This window comes from Monodelphis domestica, chromosome 1 (genome assembly GCF_027887165.1).
Source record: "Monodelphis domestica isolate mMonDom1 chromosome 1, mMonDom1.pri, whole genome shotgun sequence".
In the NCBI taxonomy this organism is placed as follows: domain Eukaryota; kingdom Metazoa; phylum Chordata; class Mammalia; order Didelphimorphia; family Didelphidae; genus Monodelphis; species Monodelphis domestica.
Window position 1 is genome coordinate 349679169 of NC_077227.1, and position 19653 is coordinate 349698821.

The 19653-nt window shown below is 42.9% G+C and overlaps 1 protein-coding gene across 2 annotated transcripts in view; it reads right to left on the reverse strand.

Annotated features, from left to right (window-relative positions):
- Positions 1–16179: 16179 nt before the first annotated feature.
- PDGFRB (platelet derived growth factor receptor beta) overlaps positions 16180–19653 on the reverse strand; it is a 73595-nt gene continuing 70121 nt past the window's right edge. For both annotated transcript variants that reach the window (XM_056811457.1, XM_056811458.1), the window contains exon 23: positions 16180–19558. In XM_056811457.1, the coding sequence (XP_056667435.1) occupies positions 19345–19558 (214 nt within the window). In that variant the 3' untranslated portion in view covers positions 16180–19344. The remainder of the gene's footprint in view (positions 19559–19653) is intronic.

Sequence of the window (19653 nt, forward strand, 5' to 3'; positions counted from 1 at the left end):
AGTCTAGACACTACAGTGTAGAGAGAGCCCCCTTCTCCTTTTGGGTACCTGGTCTGGACCCTCTTACAATGCCCATAACTTCCTTCCCTTGCCCAGTTTTCCGGGAACAATGGTGCTGACTAAGCCAAATGCTTCCAGGCTGGTGAGTAAGAAAAACCTTTCCAGTTGTACCATGGCTTTCATTTGGCACGGGCTCCCACCTCGAGTCTCTCACATGCTCTTAACAACAGCTCTGTAAAGGATTTCCCCCTGATTTTAGGCTTTTCTCATGGACAAAGTCAGGATCATTCAATTTAACCAGTGTTTTCACTCCATTGGCTCTAAAAGGGATATAGAGTCTAGGTTGTGATCCTTGCCTTTGCTGAGCTTATCTACTGGGCTAGATAAAGTGTGCCCAAATAAATAAAAGCAGACTGGAACTCTTTCCTCACGTGAATAACAAGCCTGATCTGACCCACTTAGAACCCTATGAAGTTGATAGTGTCAGCATTATTTTGGCCAAATTTGCGACTTCATCAGGATAAGGAACTGCCAATGAGGAGATTCCTGGAACCAATGCTGATCAGCAACTAGTTCTCATTCAAATGTGCCCAATTTTTATCAACCCTGTAGGCCAACTGTTCATGAGGTTTTCTTGGGAAAGATACTAGAGTGTTTTGCCATTTCTTTTCCAGTAGATTAAGGCAAGTGGGGTTTAATGATTTTCCCAGGGTTACACAACTAACAAGTATCTGAGGTCAAATATGAATACAGGACCTCCTAACTCCAGGCCTGGAAATCTATTCACTGTGCTACTAGTAGGAGTAACAATTATTACTTTTTAGTTCAAAGATATTTTATTTTCCCCAATACATGTAATAACAATTTTCAACATGTGTTTTTAAAAATTATGAGATCCAAACCATCACCTTCCCTTCCCCACCTGGAGATGGAAAGCAATTTGATCTGGGCCACATACGTGTATTAGCATGCAAAACACTTCCATGTTGGTCATTGTTATAAGAGCACACTCAAACAAAACCCAATCTCCAAATAAAACTATAAATACAATGATGTGATAGATAGCATGCTTTGAGCCACATCCATCCAACTCCAACAGTTCTTTCTCTGGAGGTGGATAGCGTTCCCCATCATAAGTCCTTCAGGATTGTCCCAGGTCATTGCATTGCTGAGAATAGCCAAGTTTTCACAGTTGATCATTGTACGATATTGCTGTTAGTGTGTACAATGTTCTCCCAATTCTGCTTTTTCCACTCTGTATCAGTTCCCACAGATCTTTGCAGCTTTTTCTGAAATCATCCTGCTTATCATTTCTTATAGCACAATAGTATCCATCACCACATGTACCACAATTTGTTTAGCCATTCCCCAATGGGTGGACATCCCCTCATTTCCCAATTCTTTGCCACCACAGAAAAGAGCTGCTATAAATACTTTTGTTCATGTAGGTCCTTTCCCCTTTTTTATTATCTCTTTGGGATTCAGATTCAATAGTGGCATTACAGGATCAAAAGGATATGCACAGTTCTATAGCCCTTTATGCATGCTTCCAAATTGCCCTCCAGAATGGTTGGATCAGTTAGTGTATGATTAATAGCATTTAACTGATAAAGAAATTGGAATTCAGAGAGGTCTGAGTGACACACCCATGATCACACAGCTGCTAAATGTCTTAGGCATGATTCAGACCCAGAGCTCCTAACTCTATTTCCTGATCTCTCTTTTGCTCTGCAATTTCTCAACTAAAATACAATGGACCGGCAATAAGAAACATTCTGGAAAGAAAGAGATCATTTCTAACTTGGGGAGCAGGAAGATTAGAGGAGATGGGTAGATATTGAGCAGATGCTGTGGAGGGGAAGGATATTTGTAAATGCCCTTTGTGATGAATTTTAACTTTCCATCTTTGAATAATGTACTAGTGTATAATGTAATGATGAATAATGTGCCTCACAGGTAGGTGGCGTAGTGGAGAGAGTGCTGGACTTGAAGGCAAGAAGACCCAAGTTCAAATTCTGCCTTTGACACTTAGTTGTAGAGTCCCTGGCAAATCATTAAACTTCTCTTGACTAGTTTCCTCCTCTATAAAATGGGGATAATAATAGCACTCACTTCTTAAAGTTGTTGTGAAGACAAAATGAAATCATATTTGTAAGATGCTTTGCAAACTTTAAAATACTCTGTCACCCAGTACATGTATAACCCAGCAGAATTGCCTGTCGGCTCTGGGAGTGGGGAGGGAGGAGGAGAGGGAAAGAACATGAATCATGTAACCATAGAAAAATACTTAAATAATAAAAAATAAAATAAAATAAAACACTCTATCACCATTAGCCATGTATCTCATTCAGTGATGCCAAAGGAGGAAGTCAGCTTCAGGATGGAGAGAGAATGAGAAGGAAGTGTGTAGGAAGAACACCGAAGACCATCAGAAAACTGGAGTTTTGCTGATTGGCTGGGAGCGTGTCACAGATTTTTAAAATAGTGTACCTAGCAGGTAAGTGGCACAGTGGAGAGAGTGCTAGCCTTGGAGGCAGGAAGGTCCAAATTAAATCAATAATTTAACCCCAGAGTGCCAGACTTGGGGATAAAGTGCCATTTTTGTCAGAGAGGAACTGGTTTGGAAGAAAGAGTTTGGGAGTAGGGCTTTAAGGTCCTCTACAGAACAAGGCCAAAGACCTTGGGGCCCAAGCCAACTAGAACCCCTCCCTGCATGAGTTAAGAGGAACTTCAGTAGCATAGATTCCATAAACTATTGGAGTGGCCAGTCACTGAGTCTGGTCAGATGACTTTTAGGCATAATATTCCTTGTAGGTTTTTGGAATATTTCTGAATTTGTATTTCCCTTATAAAATTAAAGCGATCTGAGTCTATTCAGTGAGCAAAGGAAAAATGAAGAAAAAAAAATGAAGGAAGCTTCTGCAGCTAAGGAGTCTGGGAAGAGCAGCAGTGAAGGTTGGAGGGAGAGAGTGCTATGGGTACATCTAACCAGGGCTTCAGATAGCAGAACCACTGAGCTTTGATCTTCTCTGGGTTTAGTGGATTAAGGAAGGCTTACCTTAAAAGTGAAGAAATGGATAGCTCTGGGCCAGATTTGCTCCTTTGCAGTGGGTTTAGGAATAGCTCATCATGCTAGGAAAAGTCATCATTTTTTGGTATCACAGGAGCCTATTTTCTCTTAGTATTCTAGGAAGGAGTTGATGAATAAAAAAGAGAGATGGGGAGAGGCACATTGTGGGATTACAATAATCCAATTTTGCTGAAAGGCAGGGTTCTTGATGGGGAGTAATTAGGAAAGAAACTAGAAAGATTGGTCAGAAGCTGACCATGGAGGGCCTTGAATGCCAGTATAAAGACTGCTTAGACTTGATTCAGTAGGCAGCAGAGAGTCATTGGAAGGTTTTGAATGTTATCATCAAAGGTATGAAAATTTACCAGGTGGTATGATTGGAGAAAAAGATCAGAGAAAGGGGGACCAATGAAGAGAAGCTCATTATATTAATTCAGGCAAGAAGTAGAGCAGTTTGTCAGCATGGCCATTGTTTTGGTGGCAGAAGTGGAGTGGAGATGAAGAGGAAGAGGGGAATGAGAAAAATTTATGCACACCTACTATGTGCCATGCATTATACAAAGTACTTTTTAAAAGCATTAACTTCTGAAGCCTTAGAATTGATAGGAAACATCAATTCTATGGAAATAAAAAAATAAAATTTAATTTAAATATGTAAGTTTTAAGGCAGAAGAATGGTAAAGACTAGGTAACAGGGGTTAAGTGACTTGCTCAGGGTCACAAAACTAGGGAATTATGTGCTTCTCCCCTCCCCTCCCCTTCCTTTTTCCTGCCACTCACATTGTATAGTATAAAATAGAATACTTGAATATAGGCTCTTCATTACCTCCTGCCCGGACTCCGGAAATAGTTTCAGAACATGCTATTCCACTTTCACCCTCTCCCCTTCGATCTCTTCTCCATATCACAATCAGGATAATCATCTCGGAATTCAGGTCTGTTATATGGGCTACCTAATATAGATGAAAGACTGCTGGACTTGGGATCAGAAGCCCAGACTCTTCCTTGCTGGGAGATCATGAGCAAGTTACTTAGCCTCCCTGAGTCTCATCTTCCACAACTATAAAATGAAGCTCCATCATGCTTGTATCCTATATCATAGGACTGTTGTGAGACTCGGATGAGACGATGTATGAACACTGTAACATAAATGTGCCACTTCCTTGCTTCAGACCTTTAAATCTCATTACTCGTTGCTGACAGAATAAATTCTAGACCCATTCTGACCCCCAGGCTACTTTTCCCACCATATCTCCCAGAACCTTTCTCCCCATATATTCTTTTTTTTTTTTCACTCATTGCCTTCCATCTTGGAATCAATACTATGTCTTGGTTCTAAGGCAGAAGAGTGGTAAGGGCTAGGCAATGGGGGTCAAGTGACTTGCCCAGGGTCACACAGCTGGGAAGTGTCTGAGGTCTGATTTGAACCTAGGACCTCCACTCTCTAGACCTGGCTCTCAATCTACTGAGCTACCCAGCTGTTCCCTCCCCATAAATTCTTTAAAGGCACTGGACAAATTAGACTACTCACCTTTCTCTATACATACTCCATACTCACCTGACTGGTCTCTACCTATAGAACATCCACCCTCCCTTCCCATTTCCTCCTCTGAAATTCCTATCTATTCTTTAAGGCTCAGCTTAGATGCTATTCCCTCTGTGAAGGAACAAATGACATAATTATATAAATGCCCTATAAACCTTAAAGTGCTATTAATTACTTTAATGAGTCCAATTTTTACCTAAGAAGCAAAAGGCACATTTTCAATACCGATATTCTAGTTGTGGTGTTGCCCCGCTGTAAATCAAGGTAAACTCCATCTCTCCAGCAGAGGTGACAATTATAACCCCATACTCAGTATGAGCCCATAACCCCTGGTCCACTAGACTCCCAAGTATAACCTGAACCAGATTAAAATGTAATTGGAAAATATTTAACACAATAAGCAAAAATACATTAAAATTACATTTTATAGCTTCAATGGGTGATCCATAGGATTCTTATTATGGATCAGTGGGCTCTGTTTCTATTTGAGTTTGACATCTCTTATCCAAAGACTGGAAAATGGGCATCATGCAGAGGATGACATGAGCAGGTTGGATCATATTATAAACAGGGAATCAATTACCATGAAGAATTAGAGTCTAAGATGTCCAAAAAAATACACAAGTAAAAAAGTATGATCTGATCACAGGTGAAGAGCAGAAGAAGATAACCTTTCAATTGGACCAAATGTTCTACGTGTCGCTCCAGTTGTCAAGAAAAATAGAGGAAGGCTTCTTGTTGGGCAATTACTGTGGCAAACTTATGGGAGGGCATGAACAAGAGTCATACAGGGTGGACAGGCACACAGGTTTCAATCTGCATCTTTGCATTTCTTTTATATCATCAGAATGTATACTTCACTCCTTCCATTCAAAAAGCTCCGATGGCTTCTGATTACTCCCCAGTATTGAATATAAAATTCTTTTTAAAGCTTCCTTTTGAAGCCCTTCACAATTCTTCTTACCTTTCCATTCTTCTTCTGCCCTTTTCTCCTCTATATTTTCTTTGATCTGGTGACACTGGTCTCCTTACTGTTTTTCATGCACAATCTTCATCTACCAACTCCATTTATATTAACTTGCTATCTTGTCCCCCATGCCTGGAATTCTCTCCCTCCTCATCAATGCCTCCTGACTTCCTTCAAAAACCTTTCTCCAGGAGCCCTTAATTCTAGTGTCTTCCCTCTGTCACTATCTTCAATTTATCCCATGTATAGTATCCTTGTACATGACTGCTTACATGTTGTCTCCCTGATTAAAATGTGAGCTCCTTGTGGGCAAGGACTTTTTTGCCTTCCTTTGTATGTTGTTGTTTAGTCATGTCCAGCTTTTTGTAACCCCGTGGACAAGTTTTCTTGGCAAAGATATTGGAGTGGTTTGCCATTTCCTTCTCCTTTGTATACTTAGTATGTAAACTCAGTGCCTGGCAAACAATAGGTACTCAATAAATGCTTGTAGACTGAGTCCTTGAAAGTAGGAATTGTTATATTTTTTATCTTGATGGTCCCAGAGCCTTGAACTGTACCTATGTGTGTGTATACATACATATGATGTATTTTGATTTATTATAATTATACCTCCTAGATTTAGAGCTAGAAGGACCCTTAGAGATCACTGAGCTCAACTGTCATTTTTGAGAGGAGGAAACAGAGCTGGAGAGAGAGAGAGAAGAGAGAGAGAGAGAGAGAGAGAGAGAGAGAGAGAGAGAGAGAGAGAGAGAGAGAGAGAGAGAGAGAGAGAGAGAGAGAGAGAGAGAGAGAGAGAGAGAGAGAGAGAGAGATTTCAACGGTTACCTTCTAAGACAGAAGAGTGGAAGGGCTAAGCAATCAAGGTTAAGTGATGTTCCCAGGCTAGGAAGTGTTTGAGGCCATAAATCGTTATTTTTGACTGATCTTTGGAGGGAATACTTACATCAATGAGATAGAAGATCCATTTGAATACTAAGGTACCATATAAAATGGAGCTATTATCATTCATGTTCCAGCAGGAAGTACTTTCTCCCTCCCCGGACCTTCCACAGGTCCTTGTTTGCATCTCTAAAGCTAACAACTCTCATTTCTAGAGTACTTCAAGTTTTGCAAAGTACTTTCCCTCAACCACCGGTGAAGTTGGTAGTGAAAGTTACTTTTTCAGAAGAGGAAAAAGTCTCAAAGAGACTAACATTACACTACTGGCCAGTGATGGAGCTAAGATCTTGTCCTGGGGCCTCCCAACTCCCAAGGCCAGGAATTTCTCCACTACCCTCTGAGCTATGTCTTTTGTAGCAGTTTTACTTGTAGACATCCTCCCATTATTGGATGGTGGCAGAGCAAGGTGTGGATAAAAGAATAATCCAGGTGATAAAACTATCAAATGAGGTAGAAAGAAGAAAAGATCTGGAGATGACTGATGAAAGGTAGTATAAGCCAAAATATTAGTCTTTTTTTTTTAAACCCCTAATTTATGACTTGGAATTGGTACAAAGTACTGGTTCCAAGACAGAAAAGCAGAAAGGGCTAGGCAATTGGGGTTAAGTGACTTGTCCAGGGTCACACAGATAGGAAGTGTCTAAGTTCAGATTTGAACCCAGCACTTCTAGAATAGCCTTTGAAAGAGAAGAAAGAGCTTGTTAAGAGATGATAGAAGAATGAAACAAAAGGGACATCTTGTCTTCTTTCCTATTTCTCCTTAGAAGCTGTACCTTCTAAATCAGATTCGGATAACCAGGCAGTCTCTGAGGAAAATCAATCCACCCATCTTTAGAACTCCTGTCATGGGGCTGAGCTATCATGACTGGTGAGTGAATGATTACAAACACAAGATTAAGAACAGACAGTGCTTCACTTCCTATCCAGCTCTCAATCCAGGGCCATCTTGCCATTTGCTGTGCTGTTTACGTGCAACTCCCTTCTCCAACTTCCCCTCTCCCTTTTCTTTGGTCCCAGTAATCAACACTACTATACATAGTTTTAAGGATCAACTTACCATCCTCATGACTCTCCTGAAGAAAACTCCCTTCCTTGGTAACCATGTCCAAAAAAGGTTGTCTTTCTCTACTGGAATGTAAACTCCTCGAGACTAAGGGAATGTCTCACATTTGTATTCCCAATGCTTAGCTCAAGTGCCTGACACTTAAGAAGCTGTAAGCACTTGACAAATGTGTTTTCCACCATTTATAATTTCATTCATTCAATCATAGAGTGGAAAAAAGCAGTGGGAACAAGGAGCATGCCAATCCCTACTCTTGGCCACATGAACCAAGGGAATGGTAGAGAGAGAGAGGCCACCAAAGCAGAAGGCTTTGAGGGAAGTCATGTCTCCAGGGGGAAGCAAAGTTTGAATTAAGCTATAGAGGTAGAGGGGCAGTTAGGTGGCACAAGTGTCTTGGAGTCAGGAAAACTTGAGTTCAAATTCAGCCTTAGATACTAATTAGCTGTATGACTCTGGGCAAGTCACTTCTGTTTGCCTTGATCCACTGGAGAAGGAAATGGCCAGCCACTCCAGTATTTTTGCCAAGAAAATCCCAAATGGGATTACAAAGAATCAGAGACAGAAAAAAAACAACAACTAAACAACTGAAGTAGAGGTGGAAGAGGCATTGGAAAAGTGGGGGAGAAGGGCAGGAGAAATGAGGGAAAGTCTGCTCCCAGAACTATGAAGGGCTCAATGGAGGGGACTGGCTGAGAAGCAGACAGGGGTGGGGTTGTCTAGAGAGTGAAGAAGGGAGACAAAAATTGTGAAATACTCAAAGTTCCAAGTCCATCAATCACTCCCTCACAATGAAACGTGTTCAATACTACTCCCTGTCCTTCAGCACAGTCAGTCTCCTTCTCTACTTCTCCTTCAGCCCATGACTGGAGTCCCCAGTAACTAAGAGCCTCTCTAATTAACCTTGTTTAATTGTCACTATAAAAGAGATTAGAAAATCCTGAAGATAATGGAAAAGAATGCAAGTAGAGGCATCATGGAGTCCTGGATAGACTGGACTTAAGAGGCAGGAAGACCCGAGTTGAAATCCCATTTCAGATACTAATTAGCTGGGTAACTTTGGGGAAGTCCCCTGACCTCTTTCTGTGTTCCTCAGTTTTCTCATCTATAAAGTGGGGGAGTCAAACAATGGCCTCTAAGGTCTTCCAGCTCTTCACAATCATAGATGATCCCATGATTCTCTAGAACTGAAAAACTCCTTTAAATGTCTGCTCCTTCCATTTTAGAGATGAAGAAACTGAGGGTAAACAATAGAGTCAAGATTCAAAGTCAGTTCCTCTGATTTAAGCTGATATTCTTTCCACTACTCCATTATTCTTCTGGGAATGAGATGCCTTCTAGCCCCAGCTCACTCATAATGATCTGAATAACCTTGGCCAAATCCCCTGTGTTCTGCAGGTCTGTGTCCTCTCAAAAATAAAGGTGAGCTCAGTGATTTCTATGGTCCCTTTTAGTTCTAAATCTAGGGATTCTAATTCTCATAACTCAATCTAGGAGCTATAAAATAATTATATAAGATAAACTATGATCTTAACCTAGGAGCTGTAATATAATAATGTAAGATTAGTTATGGTCCTAGACGGCACAACCCTAATGAAGAGGATACAGGATGTTTGGGGACAGCCCTAAACTGGAACAACAACCAGACCATGGAGCTGGATGAATTAATGGTCTCACACTGGTGGGGCTCATCTCATTGACCAGTTTTAGGTCTAATTCTCTAATTCAGGCATTAAGAGCAGTAGACATTGCAATAAGAGACATTCCTGGGGGTGGTACTAAATGATTCCTACAGTCCCTTCTCTCATTGAGAGTCTAGAATTCTAAATGGGCATTTGATAGGTCCCCCCTCTCTAACACAGAGAAGGGGCCCAGAGGTGGGACCCAACTGTCAACAAACCTCCTGTATAGGTATCTGCTCTGCAGGTACTTGTCTGCTTTCTCTCGTGACTTACCAGATTATCTGTCTCCCATTGGAAGGTTTGCCATGCAATTATCATTTTACCCATTCTGCTCCCAAAACATAGTTTAGTACATCTTTGCCCCTTGCTTCCCCTCTGGCTTTTCCTCGCTTCCACTTCCCTTTTCTTGCCCTTCCAGCCTGTCCCTTCCCTTGCCACATCCTCTCAATGACTCACTCTTTAGTGCCATCTTCTTTTCCAAGGCCCTGTACCTGGAAAGTGAGTTGGCAGCAGTGAGTCACAAAAGGTTCTTTATATATCTCCTAGCCCCTTCCCTCTGGAGCTAGAATCTGTTCCAGTCTCAGGCTTTGGACTCTGTCTAGCTTGATATTTCAGGATCTCAGAATATCCCTGAGAAGGAAATGAGGCTCCCTGAGGCTACCACAGCTCCACAGGGCTACCCAATGGGACACGTGGCCATGTGGCATAGTTGAGCATTACCCAGGTAGTAGTAGTAGAAGCAGCAGGGCACATCATCTCCCCTGACACATGGCCTGGGGGCTGAGCCAAACCTTCCTGGGATTCTGAGCAAATATTTTAGGGGTTAATTGTGGAGGATTAACACTGGTTGGAGGGAGGGAAGGAAAGAGAATGTCTGAGCTAGAAGAGAGTTTAAAAATTAGAATGTAAGTTCTTTGAAGGCAGGGACTTTTTCTTCCTCTTCATCTTATTTTTATATCCTCACCCCTTGTTGTTGTTCAGTGGTTTTAATCATGTCTGACCCCATTTGGTGTTTTCTTGGCAAAGATATATGAGTGGTTTGCTATTTCCTTCTTCAACTCATTTTATAGGTGGGGAAACTGAGGCAAATAGGGTGATGTGACTTGCTCAAGATCACACAGCTAGTAAGTATCTGAAGTCACACCCAAATGCAGGTCTTCCTTATTATACGCCAGGTCCTCTATACACTACACCATCTAGCTGCCGGTCCCCAGTACTTTATATAGGTCAATAGCCCCAACAAGAAGTTTTTGGATTGAATGATCCCACCACTATTTTTTTAAACCCTTACCTTCTGTCTTAGAACTGATACTAAGAATCTGTTCCAAGGCAGAAGAGTGGTAAGGGCTAGGCAATTAGGATTAAGTGAGCCCCCCCCCCCCTCACACAGCCAGGAAGTGTCTGGGGGTTAGATTTGAACCCAGAACCTCCCATCTCTAGGCCTGGCACTTTATCCTCTGAGCCACTTAGGTGCCCCCCTACTATTTTATAGATGAGGAAACTGAGGTTCAGGGAAATTAAATGACTGCTCCAAACTCATAAGTAAAGTTATATTGAAAGCAAGGCTTTTCTCCATATTGTGTCCCCCCAGATCTCTGGACAACCAGTATATGGTGATTTTTCATTATATCTCACTGCCTCCTTTGTCCTGGATGTCCAGATTTCATATAAATCCAGAATCACAGAGGTATAGCTGGGTGGGATTGTAAAAGTCTTCAAGTCTAACTTTCTGTTTTTCCAGGTGAGGAAATTAATGCCTGAAATGGTCATAATTTGCCTAGGAGTTGCACATACAACTGGTTTTCAAGGTAGGATTTATACTCATATCTTTCTGACTTCAGGGCCCTTGTTATAGTCATCAGACCTCTTATGATAGGACCACTATATTCCCAGGTGTTCGTATCCTTGCAAAAAAAATAAAGGTTAGGATAGTTTTCCCTGAAAGGGAACAAAGCTAGCCCTGGGATTTGATTGGCTGGAGGGAGGGGAGATGGCGGCTGCAGAAGGGTTTGATTGTACCCCTGAGCCTCCCTTTTGTCCAGGCTCCTGGTAGTCTTCGGCTTTATTGACATGACTTCCTGGCTCCCTAAGGGCATAAAAGGGTCCACTCTCGTTGGATCAGTTCCCTATAGAGTTGTAGGATGCTGTCCCAAGACTGAAGTCCTATTGACCAGACACATTTCCAAATGAAGAGGATCCATCTCTCTGGAGTATCTTATTGAATATTCTTTTTATACTTTGGCTAACCCAGCCTCCTTTTCTTAACTGTTAAATAACTTATGAGTGACCTATTTTGTCTCACCATTGGACCTGAAATAACAGGATGCCAGCCTGTGTCACACCTATACCCTTTCTCTGAATTGTGGTGAATTGTGGCTCTGAAGTCCTTGGATAGATTTGGGATGTGAGCCCCAGGCTGGTACATAAGACATCCCCTGCCCTCTGCTCCAGTAACATGGCATCTGCATTGGTGGCATGTGCCCTCCAAGTACTGCACTCCATCCCCACCCCCAGCCCAGCCCAGCCAGGTGAGAAGGAGATTGTGTGTTGGCTGGGTCAGGGGTTCTGAGTAGTCTGACCAGAAGAGAGACCGCAGACATTCTCTGGTGACGACACATAGGTCTGGGCAGCTGAAGCAGTCACCACTTCCCTGATTCAGATCCACTGGCTATGTCCAGGAATGATCATGCCCTATGTTACATTCTCCATGGACAGAAGCCATCACAGTGCCCCCTTTAGGCACTGCCAAGGCCATGGCTACCCAGATCCAATTGCCATCTCACACACATAGACCCCAAGCAGGGCACAGTCTAATTCTGCTCTCCTTCCCTTTCTTCCTCTCTGGCTCTCCTTCCATTCTACTTCCCCCTTCTTATTCCCCACCTCCCCCTGCCCCACTGGCCCCTGCACAAATATACATCCCCTTACTGACTCACTCTTTAGCTCCTTCTTCTCTTCCAGGTTCTGAGCCCTCCCTCAGGTCCTCTGAGTCTGACCCTCAAGGAACTCTTGCAGGATGCCTTCCATCAGTCTCCTCTGCTTTCCAGCTAGCATGAGAGACTGCCACAGGGTTAACCAAGCCTCTCTGAAGCTGTGCTAAATAGTCTAAGCTGAAACGCATGGGGCACTGGTGAATGCCAGGAGAGAACCTTGAATATCCCAAAGGAAAGATCAGGAAGGAATCAAGGAAAGATCTTGAATGCTCCCCATTGATTGGGAACTGGCTAATATTCTAGCATGCAGGATGGGGGAAAGGAGCAGGTCAAGTGACCCACTGGACCACTTTTCTAAGCACGGCCTAAACAAGTCACCAACTTGGCAGGCACCAGCAGCAATCCTCAGCTATAACAACAGCAACAAAACTAATAAAAAGAGAGCTCCAGGTGGTAGAAAGCACACTGGGCTAGGCATTAACTAAGAGTATGGCTAATTTTCTGAACCTGCCACTAATTCACTATGTGACACTAGGCAAGTCATATTCCTTCCCTGGGTCTCAGTCTTCTCCTATGCAAAATGAGCAGATTTGACTAGATCAGGGGTTCTTTACCCTTTTTTTGTGTCATGGACCCCTTTGGCAACTCTTCACTCCTGGTGAAATATTTCAGAATAATATTTAAATGCATAACATAAAATATAGATTACAAAGGAAATGAATTCTAGAAATAGTTATCACAATATTAAGACAAAACAAAATAAAAGTTCATGGCCCCCCATTAAGAATTCATGTATTAGAAGATCTCTAAGTTTTCTTTTAGCTCTGATATTTTTCACTTTAGTACCTGGACAGTTTTTCCATGATATTTCCATATTGTTCATTGTGTTGTAAGAGAATACCCATTAAACCAAAACTCCCAAATAAAAACCCAAATAAACTAAAGTGAAAAATCATATGCTTTGATCTGCATCTGACTCCAGCAGTTCTTTCTTTGGAGGTGGATAGCATTCTTTGTCCCAAGTCCTTCCGAGTTGTCTCAGATTATTGTATTGCTTAGAGTAGCTGAGTCTTTCACAGTTGATCTTCCCACAGTTTTACTGTTACTGTGTACAATGTTTTCCCAGTTCTGCTTCTTTCACTCTGCATCAATTCTTATAGATCTTTCCAGTTCTTTCTAAAATTATCTTATTCATCATTTCTCACAGCACAATATATCCCATCACCATTATCTACCACAATTTCTTCAGCCATTCCCCAATCGATGGGCATCCCTTCAATTTCTAATTCCTTGTCACCACAAAAGGGCTGCTATAAATATTTTCATACATTCTTTCCCCTTTTCGGGGATCCTTTTGGGATACAGACCTAATAGTGGTATTACTGGATCAAAGGGTATGCATAGTCTTATAGCCCTTTGGGCAAAATTCAAAATTGTCCTCAGAATGGTTGGATCAATTTACAACTCCACCAATGACACATTAGTGTCCCAATTTTGTAACATCCAACATTTGTCACTTTCCTTTACTGTCATATTGGCCAATCTAATAGATGTGAGATGGTTCTTCAGAGTTGTTTTAATTTGTATTTCTCTAATCAAGAGGAATTTAGAACATTTTTTCCATGATAATTGAGAGCTTTGATTTCTTCATCTGAAAACTGCCTACTCATATCCTTTGACCATTTGTCAGTTAGAGAATGGCTTGTATTCTTATAAGTTTGACTTAGTTCTCTGTATATTTGCAACTCATTATCTTTCCCCTAAAGTACACTTGTTTTGAAAATTTCCCTGGTGGGGTGGGATACCACCAGTCTTCCAGCCATCGAGGTACAAAACCTTGAGGTTATCCTCAGCTCCTCACTCTCATTCAATTTCCAATTTGTTTTGAAATCATGGTTCTACCTCTTGTGTTGGACTTCTTTCTACTTACCTGGTCACCACCCTAGTCCAGGCCTCATTGCCTCTCACTAGGACTATTGCAGGGGCTTGCTAATTGACCTTCATGGCTCAAGTCTCTTTGCTCTGCAATCCATCCTCCAAACAATTGTCAAAGTGATTTTCCTAAAGTGTTGATTTGACCATATTATTCCCCTCTTCAAAAAGTTGCAACAATATCCTGTTGCTTTTAGAATTAAGTTTAAACTTCTCTGCCTAAAGATTCTTGCAACCTAGCCCCAACCTACCTTTTTAGTTTTATTGTTATATTACCCCTCTGAGAATTTATTTTATGTACTGTATTAATTCCTATATATTAGGGAGAATTATTAATATATATTCCTGTAACTGGGATCTGGATAAGAGATACCATCCAGTTTGCTGCTTTCTGAATTTTCTTTGTCCTTGGGAATTCCAAGGAATGGCTTCCTTTTTAGCAGAAGTTAGTTAATACTTCTGGGAAGTATTTGTATACATATGTGAATTGGAAACAAAACTGAAAATAAAATTATTTTTCCCTCCCCATCCCCAAAATTCAGTTAATAAATGAAGAGGAGATGGGTCCTTCCTGAAAATGTGACCAGTCTACCTGTGGGGTTGGGTAGGGGTGGATAGGTTGAAGGACCACCTCTTAATTAGCTACCATCAATTAGAGATGTCTTGGGATGGTCAAAGGAGAAGCTGAATAATGAGCTCCTAAAAGTCTATTTATTAAGCTGCCTGACCCAGCTTGGGTCATCCCTGGTCACCAAAGAGCCCTGCAGGTCTATCTCACTTTATTGGTTTTGATGCTGATCTAACTAATAAATCCAACATAATCAATAAACTCATATTATTATGAAAAATCAGTCTCCTGAAATAATTTTAATTGTAACACCCTTTACTTGAAAATGTCTGTTGTTTAGTTCTTTTTCAGTTGTGTCAGATCCTTCATGACCCCATGTGGGGTTTTCTTGACAAAGATACGGATGCAGCTTGCCATTTCACAGATCTGACAGGATAGGATTTGTACTATTAGTATCCTTTGAGAAAATATTCATATGGGTATGGACTCTTGAAATAACTACATGGACTCCTAGAGGTTCAGAGCTTATGGACTGGGAACCATTGTCTTAAGAGTCCATTCAGCACCAATATTCTATGTTCTGAGACCCCTTCTAGCTTCACTATTCTATGATCTGGGATACTAATAGTTGTTCAATTTTTTGTCATCTGCATTTCTCACATGTGTGAGAATGTTTTATTTTTTAATTTGACCTTAGAACATTGTGAGGAAGGCAAGGATAGGAATTATTGTCTCTATATTTGAGAGATGAGGAAACTCAGGTACAGAGGGTGAATGGAGTGCAAGTTAGAGGCAAAGTCGGGTCTAGAACTCAGTTCTTCTGCCTCCTTACCCAATGCTGTCTGTGCCCAGAAAGGAGCTGATTACTGAGAGCCAGAGTCAGCCAATCAATTTTTTTAAACCCTTACCTTTTGTTTCAGTAACAATTCTAAGACTGAAGGGCAAGGGCTAGGCAAATGGGGTTGTGACTTGCCCAGTCTAGAGAGTGTCTGAGACCAGCAATCAATGATATTAGTGGAAGGAAAGGGAAATCTAAGGGGCTCTGATCCCTAGGGAAGAGACAATGAATGTCCTCTGCTTGGCCTGTCTCCTGGAAGACTAAATGTACAAAGTGCCTTGGAGATGTCACTGAGTTCTCAGGAGACAATATTCCTGGCAGCTAGGTAGCTAAGTGGCTAGGGCATAGTGGATGGAGTACAGGGTCTAGAGTTCGGAAAACCCGATTCAACATATTTACTAGCTCTATGACCCTGGGCAAATTATTTAACCTCTATCTTCCTCAGTTTCCTGAAATATAAAATGTGAGTAACAATAGCGCCTGCTTCAAATAAGATGTTCAGAAAATGCTTAGCATAGTGTCTGGCACACAGGAGGCACTAAATAAGTGCTTGTTCTTTCCCTTCCATTCCCTTCCCTTCTTTTTTCTAGCTGCCACAACAATCTTCGGTTCAGGACCCACCAAGAAACAGCCAACCAAGAGGGTCCAGAGCACCATGTTTAATACTGAAACCTTTCCTTTAAAAAAGAACAAAAACAAAAACATATACAGATATGTAAAGTTGAGTGTGTAAAAAATAGTATCTCGGTTGTTTAAATGTGAGTTATTGTGAGTCTTAAGCATACACCTTTAAGCTAGCGGTGGTGGTATCTTTGGTACCTTAGTGCCCTCCCATTGCCTTCCCTCCCACCCATGGTTCCCTCCCTGTCTAAATACAGACTGACAGAGTCAGGCATCCCTCCAAGGGCTCAGGTACAGAGAACTGAGAAGCTCTGAATGGGTTTGCTCAGGGCTAGTCCCTGCCCAGTCATCTTTCCGGGCTCCTCAAGAAGATTGTTTTGGGTTGGGGGAGCCTGGAGGGAAGGGGAGGGGAGGAGATTCCTATGTGCATGTATTCGTGTGCTGGTATATCCAGCCAAGTTAGCTACCTACATCCCGTTCATCTACTGTCCTTACTCCCTGACCACTATCTAATCCACACCCAGAAGACAATTGTTTTGTCTTAGCTGGGACAGTTCCCTGCCTCTAGTCAGTGGGAATACATTTTTTACTAAGGAAATCCTGGCTTTAAAAAATCTTCTTGGTCTAGGTTTAGCATGGGTCAAAAGAGGGGACCCTGGTGAGCTGAAGGGGTTGGAAATAGTAAGAGTTCTCTGCTACAAATCCCACTCTAACTTCAATGGGCAAATGAGTCCATCAGACAAGCACTACCCCATGCGCTGGGCCCTCCAGGCTGTCTCAGTCATATCCTTCATCATTAGCCAAGAGGGCCAGGGAAACCCTAACCCACTTGTCCCAGCATTGCCACTGCACTCAGGGAGAAGGAATGGGCAGACTGTATTGATTCTTGTCTCTTTGTGCTCATAGATTAAAAACCAAGTATTATACAAAGCAGGCCCCCCATATGCAGCCCTCCTCTGTGGAGCAGGTTAATGGAGGAGGGGAGGAAAGAGTCCAGGTCAGGGCTGTCAGATGTCTTGAAACACATTTTCTAGTGTAGATCTGAGTTTTGCAGTCCCAAGAAAAGCCTTGGCCAAGAGAGGACACCAGCAGGCTAGCCAAAGAGTAGACTCTAGGAGTCAGGGAAGCAGGCAAAATCATGGGTTCTCCCAAAATCTAATCCCTTGTTAATGTGAAATCTTCCTCCTTGTGAGCCTGGATGAAGTTAAAACATCTTGGGAACATGAGAACATGTGCCCATATGTCAAATGTCCTCAGAGGGCTCAGGTAGAGGGGAAGTCCACACCCCACCTTTTGTTTGCCTGGTGTTGAGACTTTCTAAGCCCAGGGCCCCCAACTGGCCCGAGAGATGGGGAAGCAGGAGCCTAAAGTGAAGCTGCTCTGGTGGAAGACGTGGAATGGTAGGAAGAAGCCACATAGAACAATAATTCCTAATTTCAGTCCCAAATGTAGCCACTGTTCCTTGTGAATGGATGGAGATAATCAAGGACATCACCCAGTTACATGGTCAGGAAAACTAGAGGCTGATGAATAAGGGGGCTACCCGACTGGATGGGAGGCCCTGACTCTGTCCAAGGACATAGGGCCCATGTGCATGGGAGATTATCCAGAATCATCTAGCTTGAGAGTTAGAACGGTTTTTGAGGGCCATTTAGTTCAACCTTCTCATTTTATAGTAGAGGAAACTGAGGCACAAGTAAACTAAATGGCTTGTCCAAGGTAAACCAGGTGATAAGCACTAGAGGTGGGTTCTGTAGTTTTTAAGCAGGCTTCCCTATCTTGACTCCCCAGAACCCAAGATTTTCCCAGGCCCTAGGTGAGGCAGAGAAAACGGCCTTGGTAACATGGCTCTGCTAAGAGCCCCTTAGTTCAGTGACCCATTAAAGGGAAACTTCGTATCTGAGACTTGGTAGGGACTTCAGAAACCATCTCGGCCAATTGTCCATCCCCTGCAGGGATCCTCTTTCCATCATCCCTGCTGGATGTTCTTCCAGTCTATTCCCAACATGCACAGTGATCTGGAGATAAGGACTCCCTGAGGCAGCCTGCTACATGGTTGGACAGTTATGATCACTAAATTCTACCTTGGATCGAGCTCAGATCTTTCCTGAAACAACCACCCATCAGTCCTGTTTTGGCTCACCCCGTGGTGATGGGGGTGGCGTGGGGTTGGGTAGGGATGAACTAGGGTCACCAGGGGAAACATGAGAAACCTAAGGAGCATGAAGACAGTCCCCTTCTATAGATCCTCAGTCAGATATCAAAGGGAAAATACGAAGGCAGTGGCCAGGCCAGCTGGCATGAGAGCAGGAGGACTGAGGCGAAGAGTTCAAAGTTGACTGTTTCTAATGTACTTTTCTTCTCTTCCACGGAGAAGAGACTTCTGTGGGTACCTACACAGCTGAGCCTCTAGGAAAGGTTAAGAGACTGTGGAGATCACCTAATCCTTGGGAGATGAGCTGGGGACCACACAGAATAATGTTCATCCTGGGACCCCACGTCCTTTGCCCTTCTCACTCCACCAGGGTCAAGTCTAGAGGGACCCTCCTCTTCCCTCCTCAAAATTTTCTTCTTCCCAAGAGGCAGACAGTTCCAGTGCAGGCAGAGTCATCGCCACCCAGTGACTCAGGCAGAAGGCACAGTTGCTAGGAGCCTTAAGGCATTGCCACCATGTGGCTCTACTCCTAAGTAAGTCTGAAAGCCAGAGGCTGAGGTGGTCTGGTGGGATGATGGACTCCTTACCCTGCTCACACCTTCCTCTATATTTTAATAGCCTTATTCCAGCGCTGATTGGTGTTCACTAATGTCCTCCTGTTCCCTCAACAGGATTAGAAATCCCCTCATTTCCCCAGAGAAGTCTCAGGCAGAGACTGTGGTTGGTTGAAATAGGAAGGGACAGGGGAACAGGCAGCCACAGTCATTGCTGGAGTCTCTGCAAAAGCCCTTTGCCTTCCTCTTCCCAAGGAAAGACATTGGGGAAGAGCCCAGGGGGCTCAAGGCAGACCAATCCCTGCCACATTGGGGCTAGAAGTCTTCTATCCCATAAAGAAAAGGGCCAGCCATCACCTCTTTTCTCCTCTCCACCCCCGAGGGAGGCCAACATTCATCTGGGAAGAAGAAATAGAGAGGAGGTTCAATAGAGCAGGGGCAGGGCTGGGGTTGCCTGCTCTTCTCCTGGGTAGTTCCAGCTACAGAAAACTATCCTCCATCTCTGGCTGCCCCTGATCCTGGTGATCCAAGATTGGCCTGGGTTCAGGTTCTGGCTCCGGCTCTGGCTCTGACTTTGGTTCTGGCTTTGGCTCTGTTTCCGGCTCCTCTGATTCTGGGTCTAATTCCTCCTGCAGCTCCAGGGGGCTATCACAGGAGATGGTGGATGATGTGTTGGCCTCATTAAGGGTAGAGCTGGAAGAAAATCAAGACTGGTAAAGGACCAGTGGGGGACAGTAGGGTTCCTTCCCTGAATTGTTCCCATTTGTCAATATTCTTCCTTAAAAATG